Here is a 19,772-nt window from a genome sequence, read left to right as displayed (position 1 = left end):
ACAGGCCCAAAAACCCTACTGCTGTAGCCTGTCAACAACAAGCCCCCAAACTATACTGATGTGTCAACAACAGGCCCAAAAACCCTACTGCTGTAACCTGTCAACAACAATCCCCCAAAACCCTACTGCTGTAGCCTGTCAATAACAGGCCCCAAAACCCTACTGCTGTAGCCTGTCAACAACAGGCCCCACAACCCTACTGATGTAGCCTGTCAATAACAGGCCCCAAACCCTACTGCTGTAACCTGTCAATAACAGGCCCCAAAACTATACTGATGTGTCAACAACAGGCCTCAAAACCCTGCTGCTGTAGCTTGTAAACAACAGGCCCAAAAACCCTAATGCAGTAGCCTGTAAACAACAAGCCCCAAAACGCTGCTGATGTAGCCTGTCAATAACAGGCCCCCAAACCCTACTGCTTTAGCCTGTCAATAACAGGCCCCCAAACCCTACTGCTGTTGCCTGTCAACAACAGGCCCCAAAACCCTACTGCTGGAACCTGTCAACAACAGGCCTCAAAACCCTGCTGCTGTAGCTTGTAAACAACAGGCCCAAAAACCCTACTGCAGTAGCCTGTAAATAACAAGCCCCAAAACCCTACTGCTGTAGCCTGTCAACAACAAGCCCCAAAATTCTACTAATGTAGCCTGTCAACAACAAGCCCCAAAATTCTACTGCTGTAACCTGTCAACAACAGGCCCAAAACCCTACTGCTGTAGCCTGTCAATAACAGGCCCCAAAACCCTACTGATGTAGCCTGTCAACAATAGGCCCCAAAACCCTACTGCTGTAGCCTGTCAATAACAGGCCCCAGAACCCTACTGCTGTAGCCTGTCAATAACAGGCCCCCAAACCCTACTGCTGTAGCCTGTCAATAACAGGCCCCAAAACCCTACTGCTTTAGCCTGTCAATAACAGGCCCCAAAACCCTACTGCTTTAGCCTGTCAATAACAGGCCCCAAAACCCTACTGCTGTAGCCTGTCAACAACAAGCCCCAAAACCCTACTGCTGTAGCCTGTCAACAACAAGCCCCAAAACCCCACCGCTCTAGGCAGAGATCAGATAGTTTACATGAGATCATAATTGTCTGCCACAGTGAAAGGAGAAGTAGACTGCGTACTATGGAAGAACTAATTATGTCTTTCTTTCTTTATCTCTCTCTCTATTCTTCTCTTCTCTCTCTCTCTCTATATATATATATATATATATATTCTTCTCTTCTCTTTCTCCCTCCACCTCTCTCTCTTCTCCTATTTTCTATTCTCTTCTCTCTCTCTCTCTCGTCTCTCTCTGTCTGTATCTCTCCCTCTCTCTCTCTCTCTCTCTCTCTCTCTCTCTCTCTCGTCTCTCTCTGTCTGTATCTCTCCCTCTCTCTCTCTCTCTCTCTCTCTCTCTCTCTCTCTCTGTAGATTCCTTTGTGTGACTCTACCATGGACCACATCCTCTGTTGCCTGCTGGTCCTGGGAACCGCAGTGTTGTTGACCCACGCATGCCCAAAGTACTGTGTGTGCCAGAACCTGTCCGAGTCCCTGGGGACCCTGTGTCCCTCCAAAGGCTTGCTCTTCGTCCCACTGGACATCGACCGGCGCACTGTGGAGCTCCGGCTGGGCGGAAACTACATCCTCCGCATCACCCAGCAGGACTTTGCCAACATGACCGACCTGGTGGATCTGACGCTCAGCCGCAACACCATCAGCTACATCCAGCCCTTCTCCTTCAGCGACCTGGAGACCCTGCGCTCCTTACACCTGGACAACAACCGACTCATAGAGCTGGGTCCCGATGATCTCCGGGGCCTGGTCAACCTGCAGCACCTCATCCTTAACAACAATCAGTTGGGACGCATCTCGGACCGGGCCTTGGAAGACCTTGCACCCTCCCTAGAGGATCTGGATCTGTCCTACAATAACCTGAGGAGCCTGCCCTGGGACTCAGTCAAGCTGATGGTCTCCCTCCACCAGTTGAGTCTTGACCATAACCTCCTGGATTTCATCCCTGAGGGGACCTTTACTGATCTAGAGAGACTGGCTCGCTTGGATCTCACCTCCAACCGACTGCAGAAGCTGCCCCCAGACCCCATCTTCGCCAGGGCCCAGGATTCAGTGATGATGACCACTCCCTACGCCCCCCAGCTGTCCCTTGGCATCGGGGGGAACCCCCTGCATTGTAACTGTGAGGTGCTGTGGCTGCGGCGGCTGGAGAGGGACGATGATCAGGAGACATGCGCTTCCCCTTCCAACCTGAAGGGGCGCTACTTCTGGTATGTGAGGGAGGAGGAGTTTGTGTGCGAGCCACCCCTCATCACTCAGCACACCCACAGGATGCTGGTGCTGGAGGGCCAGATGGCCAGCCTGAGGTGCGAGGCCATTGGAGACCCCACGCCCACCATCCACTGGATGGCCCCCGACGACCGTGTCCTTGGCAACTCGTCCCGAACTGTTGTCTACGGCAACGGCACCCTGGAGATTCTCATCACCACTTCCAAGGACTACGGTACCTTCACCTGCATCGCGGCCAACGTGGCCGGGGAGTCCACCGCCTCAGTTGATCTGTCAATCATCCAGCTGCCCCACCTCAGCAACGGCACCGGTCAGGCCTCACAGCCCAAGTCCCGCCTCTCGGATATCACCGGCACCACCAGGATAAGCAAGGGGGTTCCAAAGACCCCCCCGGAGAAAGTGGTCACTGTGTCAGAGGTGACGGCCATTTCAGCCTTGGTTAAGTGGACCGTCAGCAAGGCAGCGCCCAAGGTAAAGATGTACCAGCTCCAATACAACTGTTCCGACGATGAAGTCCTCATCTACAGGTAACAAACCTTCATTTTCAGAGAAGTAGGAACACCAATAGCTTAGATCTATGAGGGAACAAAAGATGGAGGAGACGCTCAATACAAGTGTTGTTTTAATACTCCAGTCGACTTGTTTTGTTTACCTAAAGATAATGTCTCTCAGCTTTCACAAAAGAAGAATGATGAAGATGAATTGTACCAAACAGTAAATCATGCTGTTTACACTAAATAAAATACACAGTATCAATAACACTGCCATGTGTAAAGAACCAGCAGCTTTCATACCCTGTTTTTCCATAACAATATAGCCTACAATGGTGTTGTTAATCCTAAGTGATCCATCCATCATCCATTGTTTCTGTCTGTCCGTTGAATTGTTCGACAGCGAAACAACACACTCTTCACTTTCCACTGCCTTTTTCATCATCTGACGTTTCGGTCGCTAAGCATCAGCTCCATTATGCTAAGTTGGCCATAAATAAGAGAATTTCATCCCTAAGCTTAATGGATGGATATTCTGTCAATCCACTACAGCAGCTATTTGATGAGGCTGAAAGTGTATTACAGGAAGCTGATATATAGTATATTAGCACATCTCCAAACGACTGTGAAACCAGTTGGAAAAGAAATCCAATTATTTCATGCCATTTAAATTAGTTACTCTGTTAAAACCTAGAGAAAGGCAGATCACTTCAGCCATAGACTTCGAGAGTTGTACTGTCACACTTTAGTGACATATAGGTCTATATCTCATCAGACAGAATTTATTTCTGCTCATCATTACCACTACACTTGGCTATGATTGCTTTCTAGTTTATTATATACACTTTTTTTCAAAGGGATTGGAATGTAAGTTGTTAACTCTAATTTGTACTATACCTGCCATGAAAATAATGATATGTAGTACTATAGTCAGTATAGAGCTTTGTTATCGCATACAGTATGACTCTCCATTAGAACAACCAGTCCTTTCTCATCAAAACAAATCTGTAGAAAATCCTAAGTGTTTTCTCTTTTCTATGACAAATCTGAATCCCCAGGCGATAAAAGACGCAGCGCTCGGAGAACAATATAATAGTATATTTATTTACCCTATGGTTAGGGCAAGATAGAATATATACCCAGAATACGTTAAGCCTATTTTCTTCATCCATCAGGGTTGTATAAGCAGCAATAGAAGCCAAAGAAGGTGCTATACGTGGACATAGTAATGGAAGTTATGTGTCAGACACGGACTTTCAGTAATACTTCAGTTCAATTGCAATGAGTCCCTCAGAGCAATCCTTTACCATATAATGGTTTGATTGTACCATCCCATGTGATTTAATGCCTATGCTTCTCCTCGGCTTGACGATGTGTTTCAGAAATGATAGCAAGGTCCTGGGGCCACTATTATTGGCTGTTAGCTGAAGTCGCGGAAAGTGGTGGTGGATCCACGTTCCATACCTCTTGCATCACAGAGAAACATTTTAGTTTTGGTATTTGGTATTTTATTAGGGAACCCCATTAGCTGTTGCGAAAACAGCAGCTACTCTTCCTGGGTCCACACAAAACATGACATTTGACATAGTACAGAACATTCATAGACATGAACAGCTTATGCACAGAACTACATGAATTTAAAAACGGCACACATAGCCTACATATCAATACATACACACGATATCTACGTCAAATAGGGGAGAGGCGCTGTGCCGTGAGCTGTTGCTTCGTCGTTTTTTGTAAAACCAGGTTTGCTATTTATTTGAGCAATATACAGTATACATGTATAGTTCCATGCAATAATTTCTTTATATAATACTGTAAGCTTTCTTAAATTTTTTCAGGATTTGGGGACTGTGAAAAGACCCCTAGTGGCATGTCTGGTGGGGTAAGAGTGTGTGTCAGAGCTGTATCTAAGTTCACTATGCAAACAATTGGAAATTTTTAACACATTCATGTTTTTTGTAAAAGAGGAAGTGATGCAGTCTGTCTCTCCTCAACTCTTAACCAAGAGAGACTGGCTGCATAGTACTTATGTCAGCCGTCTGATTACAATGAAGAGGAAGATGTGACGCTCTGTTCTGGGCCAGCTGCAGCTTAACTAGGTATTATTTTCAGCACTTGACCACATGACTGGACAATAATCAAGATAATACAAAACTAGAGCCTGCAGGACTTTCTTGAGTGTGGTGTCCGAAAAGCAGAGCATCTCTTTATTATGGACAGGCCTCCCCCATCTTTACAACCATTGAATATACATGTTTTGACCATGACAGTTTATATTCTAAGGTAACACCAAGTAGTTTAGTCTCCTCAACTTGTTCAACAGCCACACCATTCATTACCAGATTCAGCTGAGGTCTAGAGCTTAGGGAATGATTTGTACCAAAATACAATGCTCTTAGTTTTAGATATGTTCAGGCCCAGTTTATTACTGGCCACCCATTCCAAAACAGACTGCAGCTCCTTGTTCAGGGTTTCAGTGACTTCATTAGCTGTGGTTGCTGACACTTTCAGTACCAGTCAAAGTTTGGACACACCTACTCATTCCAGGGTTTTTCTTTATTTTTACTATTTTCTATATTGTAGAATAATAGTGAAGAAAAAAAACAATGAAATAACACATATGGAATCATGTAGTAACCAACAAAAATGTTAAACAAATCAAAATATATTTTGTATTTGAGATTTTTCAAAGTAGCCATCCTTTGCCTAGCGCTGCAGAATGCTGTGGTAGCCATGCTGGTTAAGTGTGACTTGACTTCTAAATAAATCACCGACAGCTTCACCATTACACCTCGTCCTCCATGCTCCACAATGGTGACCCCAAAAAAACAAATTTCCATTACACACTTGTACTAGTGTTTGACAGCCAAATATAAGCACTCCCCAAATGATATTCCCATTACTCTTTAGACAAAGATAGTGATCTTGCCCATCTAGAGCCTTGCTCTGGACCCATTTGATATTTTATCTGTTGAACCTATCCTTAGGCCAAGACATTAATACTTGAGAATGTGATCTTTAAAATGTGTCTGATTTGGGTATGAGTGAACAGATAACATCCCATGTCAGTAATAATGTAATGAAATATTCTGGCATTCCACGACGTTTAGAGAGTCTTTTTACAGAAATTAAATGGGATCTGCATTTGCATATTAATGGTGCGTTTCAGGCAGAGAGTGATGCCGTCATCTTTATGATGAATAGTTTTCTAGCGATCATTAGCTTTGGATTTAACAACCCTTATTGTAATTGTTGTGTGTATTGATGTGCTCGTATGAGGATTATCTTTGAAAAGCCAAAGTTATTCAAAAAAGAGAGTTTACAAGCTCTGTTATGCTTATTTATTCTTTGTAAAGGCAAAAAAAAACAAGCCAACACACTAACCAAACCTTGAGCGTAACAACACAAGCCAAAACACACTAACCAAACCTTGACTTAACAACACAAGCCAACACACTAATCAACCTTAAGCTTAACAACAGAAGCCAACAAACTAATCAACCTTGAGCTTAACAACAGAAGCCAACAAACTAATCAACCTTGAGCTTAACAACAGAAGCCAACATACTAACCAAACCTTGAGCTTAACAACACAAGCCAACATACTAACCAAACCTTGAGCTTAACAACACAAGCCAACATACTAATCAACCTTGAGTTTAACCACAGAAGGCAACATACTAATCAAACCTTGAGCTTAACAACACAAGCCAACATACTAACCAAACCTTGAGCTTAACAACACAAGCCAAACCACTAATCAACATTGAGCTTAACAACACAAGCCAAACCACGAATCAACCTTGAGCTTAAAAACACAAGCCAACATACTAACCAAACCTTGAGCTTAACAACACCAGCCAAACCAGTAATCAACATTGAGCTTAACAACACAAGCCAAACCACGAATCAACCTTGAGCTTAACAACACAAGACAAACCACTAACCAAACCTTGAGCTTAACACACGCCAACATACTAACCAAACCTTGAGCTTAACAACACAAGCCAAGCCACTAATCAACCTTGAGCTTAACAACACAAGCCAAACCACGAATCAACCTTGAGCTTAACAACACATGCCAAACCACTAATCAAACCTTGAGCTTAACAACACAAGCCAAACCACTAATCAAACCTTGAGCTTAACAACACAAGCCAAACCACTAATCAACCTTGAGCTTAACAACACAAGCCAACATACTAACCAAACCTTGAGCTTAACAACACAAGCCAACATACTAACCAAACCTTGAGCTTAACAACACAAGCCAACATACTAACCAAACCTTGAGCTTAACAACACAAGCCAAACCACTAATCAAACCTTGAGCTTAACAACACAAGCCAAACCACGAATCAACCCTGAGCTTAACAACACAAGACAAACCACTAACCAAACCTTGAGCTTAACAACACACGCCAACATGCTAACCAAACCTTGAGCTTAACAACACAAGCCAAACCACTAATCAATCTTGAGCTTAACAACACAAGCCAAACCACTAATCAACCTTGAGCTTAACAACACAAGCCAAACCACTAATCAAACCTTGAGCTTAACAACACAAGCCAAACCACTAATCAACCTTGAGCTTAACAACACAAGCCAAACCACTAATCAAACCTTGAGCTTAACAACACATGCCAAACCACTAATCAAACCTTGAGCTTAACAACACAAGCCAAACCACTAATCAAACCTTGAGCTTAACAACACAAGCCAAACCACTAATCAACCTTGAGCTTAACAACACAGGCCAAACCACTAATCAACCTTGAGCTTAACAACACAAGCCAAACCACTAATCAACCTTGAGCTTAACAACACAAGCCGAACCACTAATCAAACCTTGAGCTTAACAACACAAGCCAAACCACTAATGAACCTTGAGCTTAACAACACAAGCCAAACCACTAATCAACCTTGAGCTTAACAACACAAGCCAAACCACTAATCAAACCTTGAGCTTAACAACACACGCCAAACCACTAATCAAACCTTGAGCTTAACAACACAAGCCAAACCACTAATCAAACATTGAGCTTAACAACACAAGCCAAACCACTAATCAACCTTGAGCTTAACAACACAAGCCAAACCACTAATCAAACCTTGAGCTTAACAACACAAGCCAAACCACTAATCAAACCTTGAGCTTATCAACACAAGCCAAACCACTAATCAACCTTGAGCTTAACAACACAAGCCAAACCACTAATCAACCTTGAGCTTAACAACACAAGCCAAACCACTAATCAACCTTGAGCTTAACAACACAGGCCAAACCACTAATCAAACCTTGAGCTTAACAACACAAGCCAAACCACTAATCAAACCTTGAGCTTAACAACACAAGCCAAACCACGAATCAAACCTTGAGCTTAACAACACAAGCCAAACCACTAATCAACCTTGAGCTTAACAACACAAGCCAAACCTCTAATCAACCTTGAGCTTAACAACACAAGCCAAATCACTAATCAAACCTTGAGCTTAACAACACAAGCCAAACCACTAATCAACCTTGAGCTTAACAACACAAGCCAAACCACTAATCAAACCTTGAGCTTAACAACACAAGCCAAACCACTAATCAAACCTTGAGCTTAACAACACAAGCCAAACCACTAATCAACCTTGAGCTTAACAACACAAGCCAAACCTCTAATCAAACCTTGAGCTTAACACAAGCCAAACCACTAATCAACCTTGAGCTTAACAACACAAGCCAAACCACTGATCAACCTTGAGCTTAACAACACAAGCCAAACCACTAATCAAACCTTGAGCTTAACAACACAAGCCAAACCACTAATCAAACCTTGAGCTTAACAACACAAGCCAAACCACGAATCAACATTGAGCTTAACAACACAAGCCAAACCACTAATCAACCTTGAGCTTAACAACACAAGCCAAACCACTAATCAAACCTTGAGCTTAACAACACAAGCCAAACCACTAATCAACCTTGAGCTTAACAACACAAGCCAAACCACTAATCAACCTTGAGCTTAACAACACAAGCCAAACCACTAATCAAACCTTGAGCTTAACAACACAAGCCAAACCATTAATCAAACCTTGAGCTTAACAACACAAGCCAAACCACTAATCAACACTGAGCTAATGCTGCAGTTGCACTGTTTGACACTCCCAAAGTTAGCTGTTTTTCTATAATGCACTCATCCATTATAGTTACCATAGCAGGATGTTTTATGGCAGGATATATACTCAAGGGTATAGACACAGGCGAGCGTCAAGTTCCATTTAATCTCCCCCACTATCGCTATAGTACAATTCAGCAGCATCTCCCAATAAATGCCCTGGCAGAGAGTGCAGAGCCCATTAGGGATTTTTGCTTATATAAGCATAATCACATTTCCCAGCACCCTGACATTTAGGCTGAATCAATGGAGCAAGAGACCCATTTGGCATGACCTTGTCTGTTATCCAGAGAAAGAGGCCACCTTAAGAAATGATATACAGTCCTCCTGGGGGGAAATTAGCCATGAAATACTTTAATGATTGTTGAGTGGGAGAAATGCTATAACCTGAAGTAATGATTTGTTTGTTTGTTTTCAGTTCTTTTTTCTTTCTTGCCAATGAGGAAGTGTGTTGAAACTGTATCTGACAATAGCTTTTAAACTGTTTGTGAGGAAGAGGGTAGCTGTGGCTGACTGGTGCCTATCCCTATCCCCTTCCCCACTACTTTTCCTTCCCAGAAGCAATGTTTAAGGACTCGCATCCTCTCTCGCTCTGATTAATGTTATGGCCTCATGCCGTCACTGGAAACGATTTAAAGCAATCTCCAAATTGCCTTTTGATGCCCAAAGGGTGTAGGGAAAACAACTTGTATTCATCTCCCCATGATAAGCACAGCAAGACGTTTTTCCTGAGTTCCACTTTGTCCCGATGTATTTTAATTCAGCTGAATGAAACAGTCAACACAGACAGCCTGACATTAATCAGTCACAGGACAGAGCAGTGCCCGGCAAAATATCCACTAAGCACTGAAATTTCCCTCCCTCCCATTCCTATGCCAAGCAAGCAATTATCACTGTGTAATAGATTACATCCCCTGAGGACCAAAACATAAAATATGATCAACTTTTGATCAAATAAAATAACATTCAAATCACATTTCTTTGGTTACATTCACATGGTTAGCAGATGTTAATGCGAGTGTAGTGAAATGCTTGTGCTTCTAGTTCCGACCATGCAGTAATATCTAACAAGTAATCTAACAATTTCACAACTACCTTATACACACAAGTGTAAAGGAATGAATAAGAATATGTACATATAAATATATGGATGAGCGGTGGCCGAACGGCATAGGCAGGATGCAGTAGATGGTATAGAGTACAGTATATACATATGAGATGAGTAATGTAGGGTATGTAAACATTATATAAAGTGGCATTGTTTAAAGTGACTAGTGATACATTTATTACATCCAATTTTTTATTATTAAGTGGCTAGAGATTTGAGTGACTATGTTGGCACCAGCCACTCAATGTTAGTGATGGCTGTTTAACAGTCTGATGGCCTTGAGATAGAAGCTGTTTTTCAGTCTCTTAGTCCCAGCTTTGATGCACCTGTACTGACCTAGCCTTCTGGATGATAGCGGGGTGAACAGGCAGTGGCGCGGGTCATTGTTATCTTTGATGATCTTTTTGGCCTTCCTGTGACATCGGGTGGTGTAGGTGTCCTGGAGGGCAGGTAGTTTGCCCCCGGTGATGCGTTGTGCAGACCTCACTACCCTCTGGAGAGCCTTATGGTTGTTGGCGGAGCAGTTGCCGTACCAGGTGGTGATACAGCCCGACAGGATGCTCTCGATTGTGCATCTGTAAAAGTTTGTGTAATTTTGGTGACAAGCCAAATTTCTTCAGCCTCCTGAGGTTGAAGAGGGGCTGTTGCGCCTTCTTCACCACGCTGTCTATGTGGATGGACCATTTCAGTTGTCTGTGATGTGTACGCCAAGGAACTTACAACTTTCCACCTTCTCCACTACTGTCCCGTCGATGTGGATAGGGGGATGCTCCCTCTCCTGTTTCCTTAAGTCCACGATCATCTCCTTAGTTTTGTTGACGTTGAGTTTGAGGTTATTTTCCTGACACCACACTCTAAGGGCCCTCACCTCCTCCCTGTAGGCCATCTCGTCGTTGTTGGTAATCAAGCCTACCACTGTAGTGTCGTCTTCAAACTTGATGATTGATTTGGAGGCTTGCATGGCCACCCAGTCATGGGTGAACAGGGAGTACAGGAGAGGGCTGAGAACGCACCCTTGTGGGGCCCCAGTGTTGAGGATCAGCAGGGTGGAGATGTTGTTTCCAACGCTCACCACCGGGGCGCGTCCCGTCAGAAAGTCCAGGACCCATGTGCACAGGGCGAGGTCGAGACCAAGGGTCTTACATAGGTATTCCTATTGTCCAGATGGGTTAGGGCAGTGTGCAGCGTGATTGCGATTGTGTCGTCTGTGGACCTATTGGGGTGGTAAGCAAATTGGAGTGGGTCTAGGGTGTCAGGTAGGGTGGAAGTGATATGATCCTTGACTAGTCTCTCAAAGCACTTCACGATGACGGAAATGAGTGCTACGGGGCGATGGTCGTTTAGCTCAGTTACCTTAGCTTTCTTGGGAACAGGAACAATGGTGGCCCTCTTGAAGCATGTGGGAACAGCAGACTGGGATAGGGATTGATTGAATATGTCCGTAAACATACCAGCCAGTTGGTCTGCGCATGCTCTGAGGACGTAGCTAGGGATGCCGTCTTGGCCGGCAGCCTTGCAGGGGTTAACACGTTTAAATGTTTTACTCACATTGGCTGCGGTGAAGGAGAGCCCGCAGGTTTTGGTAGCAGGCCGTGTTGGTGGCACTGTATTGTCCTCAAAGCGAGCAAAGAAGCTGTTTAGTTTGTCTGGGAGCAAGACATCGTGGTCCGCGACAGGGCGAGGTCGAGACCAAGGGTCTTACATAGGTATTCCTATTGTCCAGATGGGTTAGGGCAGTGTGCAGCGTGATTGCGATTGTGTCGTCTGTGGACCTATTGGGGTGGTAAGCAAATTGGAGTGGGTCTAGGGTGTCAGGTAGGGTGGAAGTGATATGATCCTTGACTAGTCTCTCAAAGCACTTCACGATGACGGAAATGAGTGCTACGGGGCGATGGTCGTTTAGCTCAGTTACCTTAGCTTTCTTGGGAACAGGAACAATGGTGGCCCTCTTGAAGCATGTGGGAACAGCAGACTGGGATAGGGATTGATTGAATATGTCCGTAAACATACCAGCCAGTTGGTCTGCGCATGCTCTGAGGACGTAGCTAGGGATGCCGTCTTGGCCGGCAGCCTTGCAGGGGTTAACACGTTTAAATGTTTTACTCACATTGGCTGCGGTGAAGGAGAGCCCGCAGGTTTTGGTAGCAGGCCGTGTTGGTGGCACTGTATTGTCCTCAAAGCGAGCAAAGAAGCTGTTTAGTTTGTCTGGGAGCAAGACATCGTGGTCCGCGACAGGGCGAGGTCGAGACCAAGGGTCTTACATAGGTATTCCTATTGTCCAGATGGGTTAGGGCAGTGTGCAGCGTGATTGCGATTGTGTCGTCTGTGGACCTATTGGGGTGGTAAGCAAATTGGAGTGGGTCTAGGGTGTCAGGTAGGGTGGAAGTGATATGATCCTTGACTAGTCTCTCAAAGCACTTCACGATGACGGAAATGAGTGCTACGGGGCGATGGTCGTTTAGCTCAGTTACCTTAGCTTTCTTGGGAACAGGAACAATGGTGGCCCTCTTGAAGCATGTGGGAACAGCAGACTGGGATAGGGATTGATTGAATATGTCCGTAAACATACCAGCCAGTTGGTCTGCGCATGCTCTGAGGACGTAGCTAGGGATGCCGTCTTGGCCGGCAGCCTTGCAGGGGTTAACACGTTTAAATGTTTTACTCACATTGGCTGCGGTGAAGGAGAGCCCGCAGGTTTTGGTAGCAGGCCGTGTTGGTGGCACTGTATTGTCCTCAAAGCGAGCAAAGAAGCTGTTTAGTTTGTCTGGGAGCAAGACATCGTGGTCCGCGACAGGGCTGGTTTTCTTTTTATAGTCCGTGATTGACTGTAGACCATGCCACATACCTCTCGTGTCTGAGCCGTTGAATTGCAACTCTACTTTGTCTCTGTACTGATGCTTAGCTTGTTTGATTGCCTTGCGGAGGGAATAGCTACACTGTTTGTATTTGGTCATGTTTTCGGTCGCCTTGCCCTGATTAAAAACAGTGGTTCACGCTTTCAGTTTTGCGCAAATGCTGCCATTAATCCACGGTTTCTGGTTGGGGAAGGTTATAATAGTCGCTGTGGGTACAACATCACCGATGCACTTGCTAATAAACTCGCTCACCGAATCAGCATTAACATCAATGTTGTTGTTCAACGCTATCTGGAACATATCCCAGTCCACGTGATCGCAGCAATCTTAAAGCGTGGAATCAGATTGGTCGGACCAGCATTGAACAGACCTGAGCACGGGCGTTTCCTATTTTAGTTTATTTTGCATTATTTTGCATCTTTTGCTATAGTATTAGTGTGGAGTGAGTTATCAAAAAACACAGAACAATGTGAAAGAAAAGGTATGGCATCATTGGTTATAGTTATTATCATATGGTTATATATCACATGGGTGTTTATGGCCAGCTTATCACATGGGTGTTTATGGCCAGCATACTACATGGGTGTTTATGGCCAGCTTATCACATGGGTGTTGATGGCCAGCATACTACATGGGTGTTTATGGCCAGCTACTGTGACTGAATGATTGATGTTGTCGAACAGCTCCGAGCCAGTTCCCTGGACATAACTCGTCATGTTCTCAGACTGGTTCCTGCCTTATAAGCGGACTAAGACTCGCCTGAGCAACATAGGTATCTGAGGCTCTAGCTGTTACAGAAGCCTTTCAATCTTCTCCTTTTCCCTCTCTTTCACTCTTTTTTTCACTCGTCCTCTGTGTTCTGGTTATTTATTCTTCTCACATCTCCATGGCTCAGACATGGGGTGGAGCGTCTGTTTGCTGCAGAAGGACAGATGGTTTAGAGAGATAAAGCCAATTACAGCTGTCTGTCTGTTAGACTAGAACCTCAACCACAAAGAGACTTAACACTGGACAACTCCTCAGGAATGAACCTAAGAACATAGAAGCCCTGCTTTTCTTTCAGTGGAAATGACATCATAAAGAACACTCAAGCACAGTTTTGTATTGATATGAAATGTATGGTGTTAAGAAAGATGCATGTTAATAGCATTATCCTCCAAATCAATTAAATTGTATCAAATGTAGTAGGTTTTCACAGCTGACTTTCCCAAGTTTTCATGGATGTCCAAAAATGATTATGCTGACTCGACTCAGTCATCACCATGTTTATCTCTTCCTCTCCGTTTCTATAGGATGATCCCGGCCTCCAGCCAAGCCTTCCTGGTGACCAACCTGGTGTCGGGGACCAAGTACGACTTGTGTGTCCTGGCCGCCTGGGACGACACCGCCACCACCCTGACGGCCACCAACGTGGTGGGCTGTGCCCAGTTCTTTACCCGCGACGACTACACACAGTGCCAGTCTCTCCACAGCCAGTTTCTGGGGGGCACCATGATCCTGGTGGTGGGTGGCATCATCGTGGCGACGCTACTCGTCTTCATCGTTATCCTGATGGTGCGCTACAAGGCCACCGACCATGAGGGGGGTGGCATCGGGGGGAGCGGCAAGCTGACCAGCGTAAGTGACACCCACTCACAGACCAATGGGGGCCGGCTGGGACAGAATGGCGTGCCCCTTACCCTGCCCAAACCAAAGGCCAAAGTGACCCTCCAGGATGAGGTGGTGGAGTTTAAATGTGGTTCCCTCCAGAGCACCTCGTCCTCATCCTCGTCGGGGGGCTCGGTGGTCGGGGAGGGTTCCTACAGCCCCAACAGCACCCTGGCCATTATGTGGAGGCAGGCTGCCCCCTCTAAGCCCAGGGCAAACCTGGATCACCTGCTGGGGGCCTTCAACTCCCTAGAGCTCCGGGGGGCCCAGGGCAGGGGAGACCTGGGTGAGCCCTCATCCAGCAGGAGCACTCCGGTGGCGGGTGGCGATAGGCCCCACACGGACAGGGAGCCCCTGCTGGGCCGGACAATGGACTCGCGGCTGAGCCGGCTGCTCATGTTGTCTCATGACTCGAAACCAAAAAGGAGCCAGTCGTTTGACATGGGGGACTGTATGGATACAGATCAACAAACAGACCGAGCAATGGCCTCTAGCACCTCCACTGCCACAACGCCGGTGTGCAGTTACCCGCGGCGCATCAGCAACATCTGGACTAAGAGGAGCCTGTCTGTGAACGGCATGCTGCTACAGTGTGACGAGGAAGGGGATATGGGGGGGAGCAAGGGGACCTTTGACAGCCAAGAGTGGGTCATGGAGAGTACTGTCTAGGAGAGATGAGGACTTACTTTGTGTCTTCTAAGACACTGCCCCAGAGAGATAGCAATACGCCTCAGTTCTGATAGACCTCCATGCTGGAGGAGAAGTCCATGCCTCCTCCCTCCTCGTCCTGCATGGAATTCATTCATGTTAATCTATTGTGGATCCTCCATTTTTGTGACAGATATGTACAAAGTTCCCCAAGTGGGTAAGTCGGCTAACGACTCTTGGTGGATGGAGCTGATTCGTGGAGTGAGGTTGTTTTGTGTTTGTGTGTGTGTGTTCTCTACATGGGGAGGGGGAATGCACAGTAATGGTCAACTACAAACTACAAGTAAGGCATGCAATGAAACCTAGGAAATGGGAAGCAGGCCTGTTGTTCCTGAGGAGGGCCAAGGTTTCTCTGACACAAGTGTCACGGCTCCTCCTCCTCCTCCTCCTTGTCACAGGCCTGCTCATAGCCTGTGACACAAGGAACGTGAAACAAATCACTGTATTTGTTGACTTGTAAATTGGCATAACAGTGAACATCCATCTTGTTACTGTTGCTGAGATGATGGGCCATGCATGGCCCTGGACTAATACTGCTGTAAGTGATTATGAAATATGTAATGAATTTAATGTTTTTACAATTTTTATTTTGCTGATCAAACACACATTGTCTAATAGTGTTCTTCCCCTCTGTACACGACGGGGCTCTGACTTCAATATTTGCATTATGAAAAACCTCAATATACTGTCAGGTCCAAAATGATTGGCACCCTTGATAAAGATGAACTAAAAAGACTACACAAAATAAATAATACAAATACTGAGCTATATTGTATGCAAAAAAAGGACATTATAGTATTTTGTACTAATACATTTGCTCAGAGGAAGAGGTGACATCAAAATAGAGCTCTTTATTTACATACACCAGTGGTGGGTTTGGTGTCAAATTGAAGGATAAATGCATAAAAGTTCCTCATACCTATGATAAAATATGATGATGCATCTTTTATGTTATGGGGCTATTTTGTATCCACTGGTCCTGTGACCCTTGTTAAGGTCAACGGCATCATGAACTTTACCAAATAGCAGAAGATTGTAGACAAAAACCTGGTTGCCTCTGCCAGGAGGCTGACACTTTGACGTAACTGGATCGTCCAGCAAGACAATAACCCCAAGCGCACATCAAAATCTACAAAGAAATTGTTTATTGACCACAAAATCAACATTTTGCAATGGCCATCTCAGCCTCCACTTGAACCTCATTGAAAACCTGTGGTTTGAATTGAAGAGGGCAGTCTATAAGCGCAGACGAAGGATGTCAAGGATCTGGAAAGATTCTGTATGGAGGAACGATCTGAGATCCCTCCCAATGTGCTCTCCAATCTCATAAAACATTTGAGAAAAAGATTCAGTGCTGTTATCCTCACAAGGGGAGGGTGCTGTAGTACTAAAAACAGCGGTGACAATACATTTAACCCCTATCTTTCTTGGATTTGTTTTATTACTTAAACAAAAGCCCTTTCCCTGAGTGTAAAATAATATGATTTAAAATATATATATATATATGTTACATGCAGTTTGTATTATTTATTTTATACAGTCTTTTTTGTTCCTCTTTAACAAGGGTGCCAATAATTATGGACCTGACCGTATATCCATCCGCATTTTTTAATATCCGCAGAACCATTTTTTTTCTTAACCCATTCTGACTGAATGGTACTGTATATATATATATATATACACTTTATATAGGCAATTTAGTTAAATCATAAAAAAATGTATATATGAAATGATTTCATGAAACCACTGTATTGAATATTTGAATATTTTAACTTTGTATCCAGAATGTTTATTTGAGGCTTCATTAAATAATGCCATATCTGGTTCCTATCAAGTTGTATTCATGTATAAAGCGAGCAAACAATTCATCCTCAACCATTCAATTTTTTTTTTAAGATAGCAATGTGAAATGGGTAAGGTCTTAAGTGAAAATGTAACTGTTATCGTGATGTCACTTAAAAGGTTCATTAGAGGAGAGTCCTATGATTAGTTTCAGCAAAAGAACATGGCCCCTGTTGGCCTCCATATCAATTAACCCAGTATAGAGCTAACAACCAGCAGGAGTTTACCCTCTCTTGCACAGAAAGATTAAGCCCTCAGAAAAACTGCAGCTCAACAAGCTCAATCTTTGAGAGACAAGCATCCTTCTCCAATTCCAAGAAACATTTGTACTTTTTCATGTACACTACCATTCAAAAGTTTGGGGTCACTTAGAAAGTTCCTTGTTTTTGAAAGAAAATCTAATTTTTTGTTCATTAAAATAACACCAAACTGATCAGAAATACAGTGTAGACATTGTTAATGTTGTAAATGACTATTGTAGCTGGAAACGGCTGATTTTTAATGGAATATCTACATATATCTGCGCACAGAGGCCCATTATTAGCAACCATCACTCCTGTGTTCCAATGGCACGTTGTGTTAGCTAATCCAAGTTTATCATTTTAAAAGTCTAATTGATCGTTAGAAAACCCTTTTGCAATTATGTTAGCACAACTGAAAACTGTTGGTCTGATTAAAGAAGCAATAAAACTGGCCTTTTTTTTTAGAATAGTTGAGTATCTGGAGCATCAGCATTTGTGGGTTTGATTACAGGCTCAAAACGGCCAGAAACAAAAACCTTTCTTCTGAAACTCGTCAGTCTATTCTTGTTCTGAGAAATGAAGGCTATTCCATGCGAGAAATTGCCAAGAAACTGATGATCTCGTACAACTTTGTGTACTACTTCCTTCACAGAACAGCGCAAACTGTCTCTAACCAGAATAGAAAGAGGAGTGGGAGGCCCCGGTGTACAACTGAGCAAGCGGACAGGTACATTAGAGTATCTAGTTTGAGAAACTGATGCCTCACAAGTCCTCAACTGGCGGCTTCATTAAATAGTACCCACAAAACACCAGTCACAGTGAAGAGGCGACTCTGGGATGCTGGTCTTCTAGGCAGAGTTCCTCTGTCCAGTGTCTGTGTTCTTTTGCCCATCGTAATCTTTTCTTTTCATTGGCCAGTCTGAGATGTGGCTTTTTCTTTGCAACTCTGCCTAGAAGGCCAGCATCCCGGAGTCGCATCTTCACTGTTGATGTTGAGACTGGTGTTTTGCGGGTACTATTTAATGAAGCTGCCAGTTGAGGACATGTGATGTGTCTGTTTCTCAAAATTGACACTCTACTGTACTTGTCATCTTGCTTAGTTGTGCACTGGGGCCTCCCACTCCTCTATTCTATTCTGGTTAGAGACAGTTTGCGCTGTTCTGTTTAATCAGAACAACAGTTTTCAGCTGTGCTAACATAGTTGCAAAAGGGTTTTCAAGTGATCATTTAGCCTTTTAAAATGGTAAACTTGGATTAGCTAACACAACGTGCCATTGGAACACAGGATTGATGTTGGCCGATAATGGGCCTCTGTACACCTATGTAGATATTCCATAAAAAATATGTTGTTTCCAGCTACGATAGTCAGTTACAACATTAACAATGTCCACACTGTATTTTTGATCAATTTTATGTTATTTTAATGGACAAAAAATGTGCTTTTGTTTCAATAACAAGGACATTTCTAAGTGACCCGAAGCTTTTGAACAGTAGTGTACTTAGATGCACTTACCTGTGTAATGTATCTGGATCTCATCACCTAAAATGTTTGACATTTGAGGGTAAGCAGATACCTTGCCTCCCTCACCAGTTATTGGCATGAGAAATGTACTGGAAATTCATAGTAAACTGTCTGTGTCTAGGAATTATCAAACTTGATTTTCCTTTGTTTGGTAGCATAAATTGACAGGTACCATAAATGTACAGTGCAAAATGGCTCTCAACTATGCTGAAGTTGTTGGCTTTTCTGTAACGTGTACAACTTGCATGTTTACCAAGGACTAACTCATGGGCCCATTAAGAACCTTATACACTATCTGTCTTTCCTCACATTGTGTTGTCTGAATGACTTTTTTGTGACATTCTGGATCAACTGCATCTGTACATTGACTCTGTATATTGACTTTTTTATATATATAATTGATGGAGAATGAACAAAAGCTGTACACTAGTGTCTTTATTTTCTTGGTAGGCATACAGAAATAAAGAGGTGCCTCACTGTATATTTACAGTATAACCATTTATATTTCTCATTTGGAGTTGTAGACAATGTTTCTGTGGTCAAACATATTGTTTATTGCTACAAAAATATAAAAAAATCTAGATAATCTGAAACGTTCGTGTTTTGTCAGACCCTTATTATAAGACGTGGTAATGTGCAACATTTGTCATGTAATTGTATTGCATTGTTCAGCAATGATCTTCTATTGTCAGCCTCTGGTAGGTCTGGGGTAAACAGTAAGTAGATCTGTATGAAGCAGCTCTGAGGAGATCATGGATTTCTGCATTTTGAAAGTTACGTATCTTGAACACTTCATTGCTGACAAGCAAAACATTTTGAGACTATGTCAACAATGGCCTAATGAAACAAATACAAATACCAAAAGTGTTACTGTAAGGATTCTCGTTGATTGCAATGCCTT

At 43.8% G+C, this 19,772-nt stretch overlaps 1 protein-coding gene across 2 annotated transcripts in view; it reads left to right on the top strand.

Annotated features, from left to right (window-relative positions):
- LOC129825428 (leucine-rich repeat and fibronectin type-III domain-containing protein 2-like) overlaps positions 1-19,464 on the top strand; it is a 163,296-nt gene extending 143,832 nt beyond the window's left edge. For both annotated transcript variants that reach the window (XM_055885524.1, XM_055885523.1), the window contains 2 exons: positions 1,411-2,807; positions 14,203-19,464. In XM_055885524.1, coding sequence (XP_055741499.1) covers positions 1,432-2,807; positions 14,203-15,226 — 2,400 coding nt within the window. In that variant the 5' untranslated portion in view covers positions 1,411-1,431 and the 3' untranslated portion in view covers positions 15,227-19,464. The remainder of the gene's footprint in view (positions 1-1,410; positions 2,808-14,202) is intronic.
- The last annotated feature ends 308 nt before the right edge of the window (positions 19,465-19,772 follow it).

The sequence above is a fragment of the Salvelinus fontinalis genome, chromosome 27 (assembly GCF_029448725.1).
Source record: "Salvelinus fontinalis isolate EN_2023a chromosome 27, ASM2944872v1, whole genome shotgun sequence".
NCBI lineage: Eukaryota > Metazoa > Chordata > Actinopteri > Salmoniformes > Salmonidae > Salvelinus > Salvelinus fontinalis.
The sequence above is the reverse complement of the archived record's forward strand: the minus strand, read 5'-3'. Positions and strand labels throughout refer to the sequence as shown.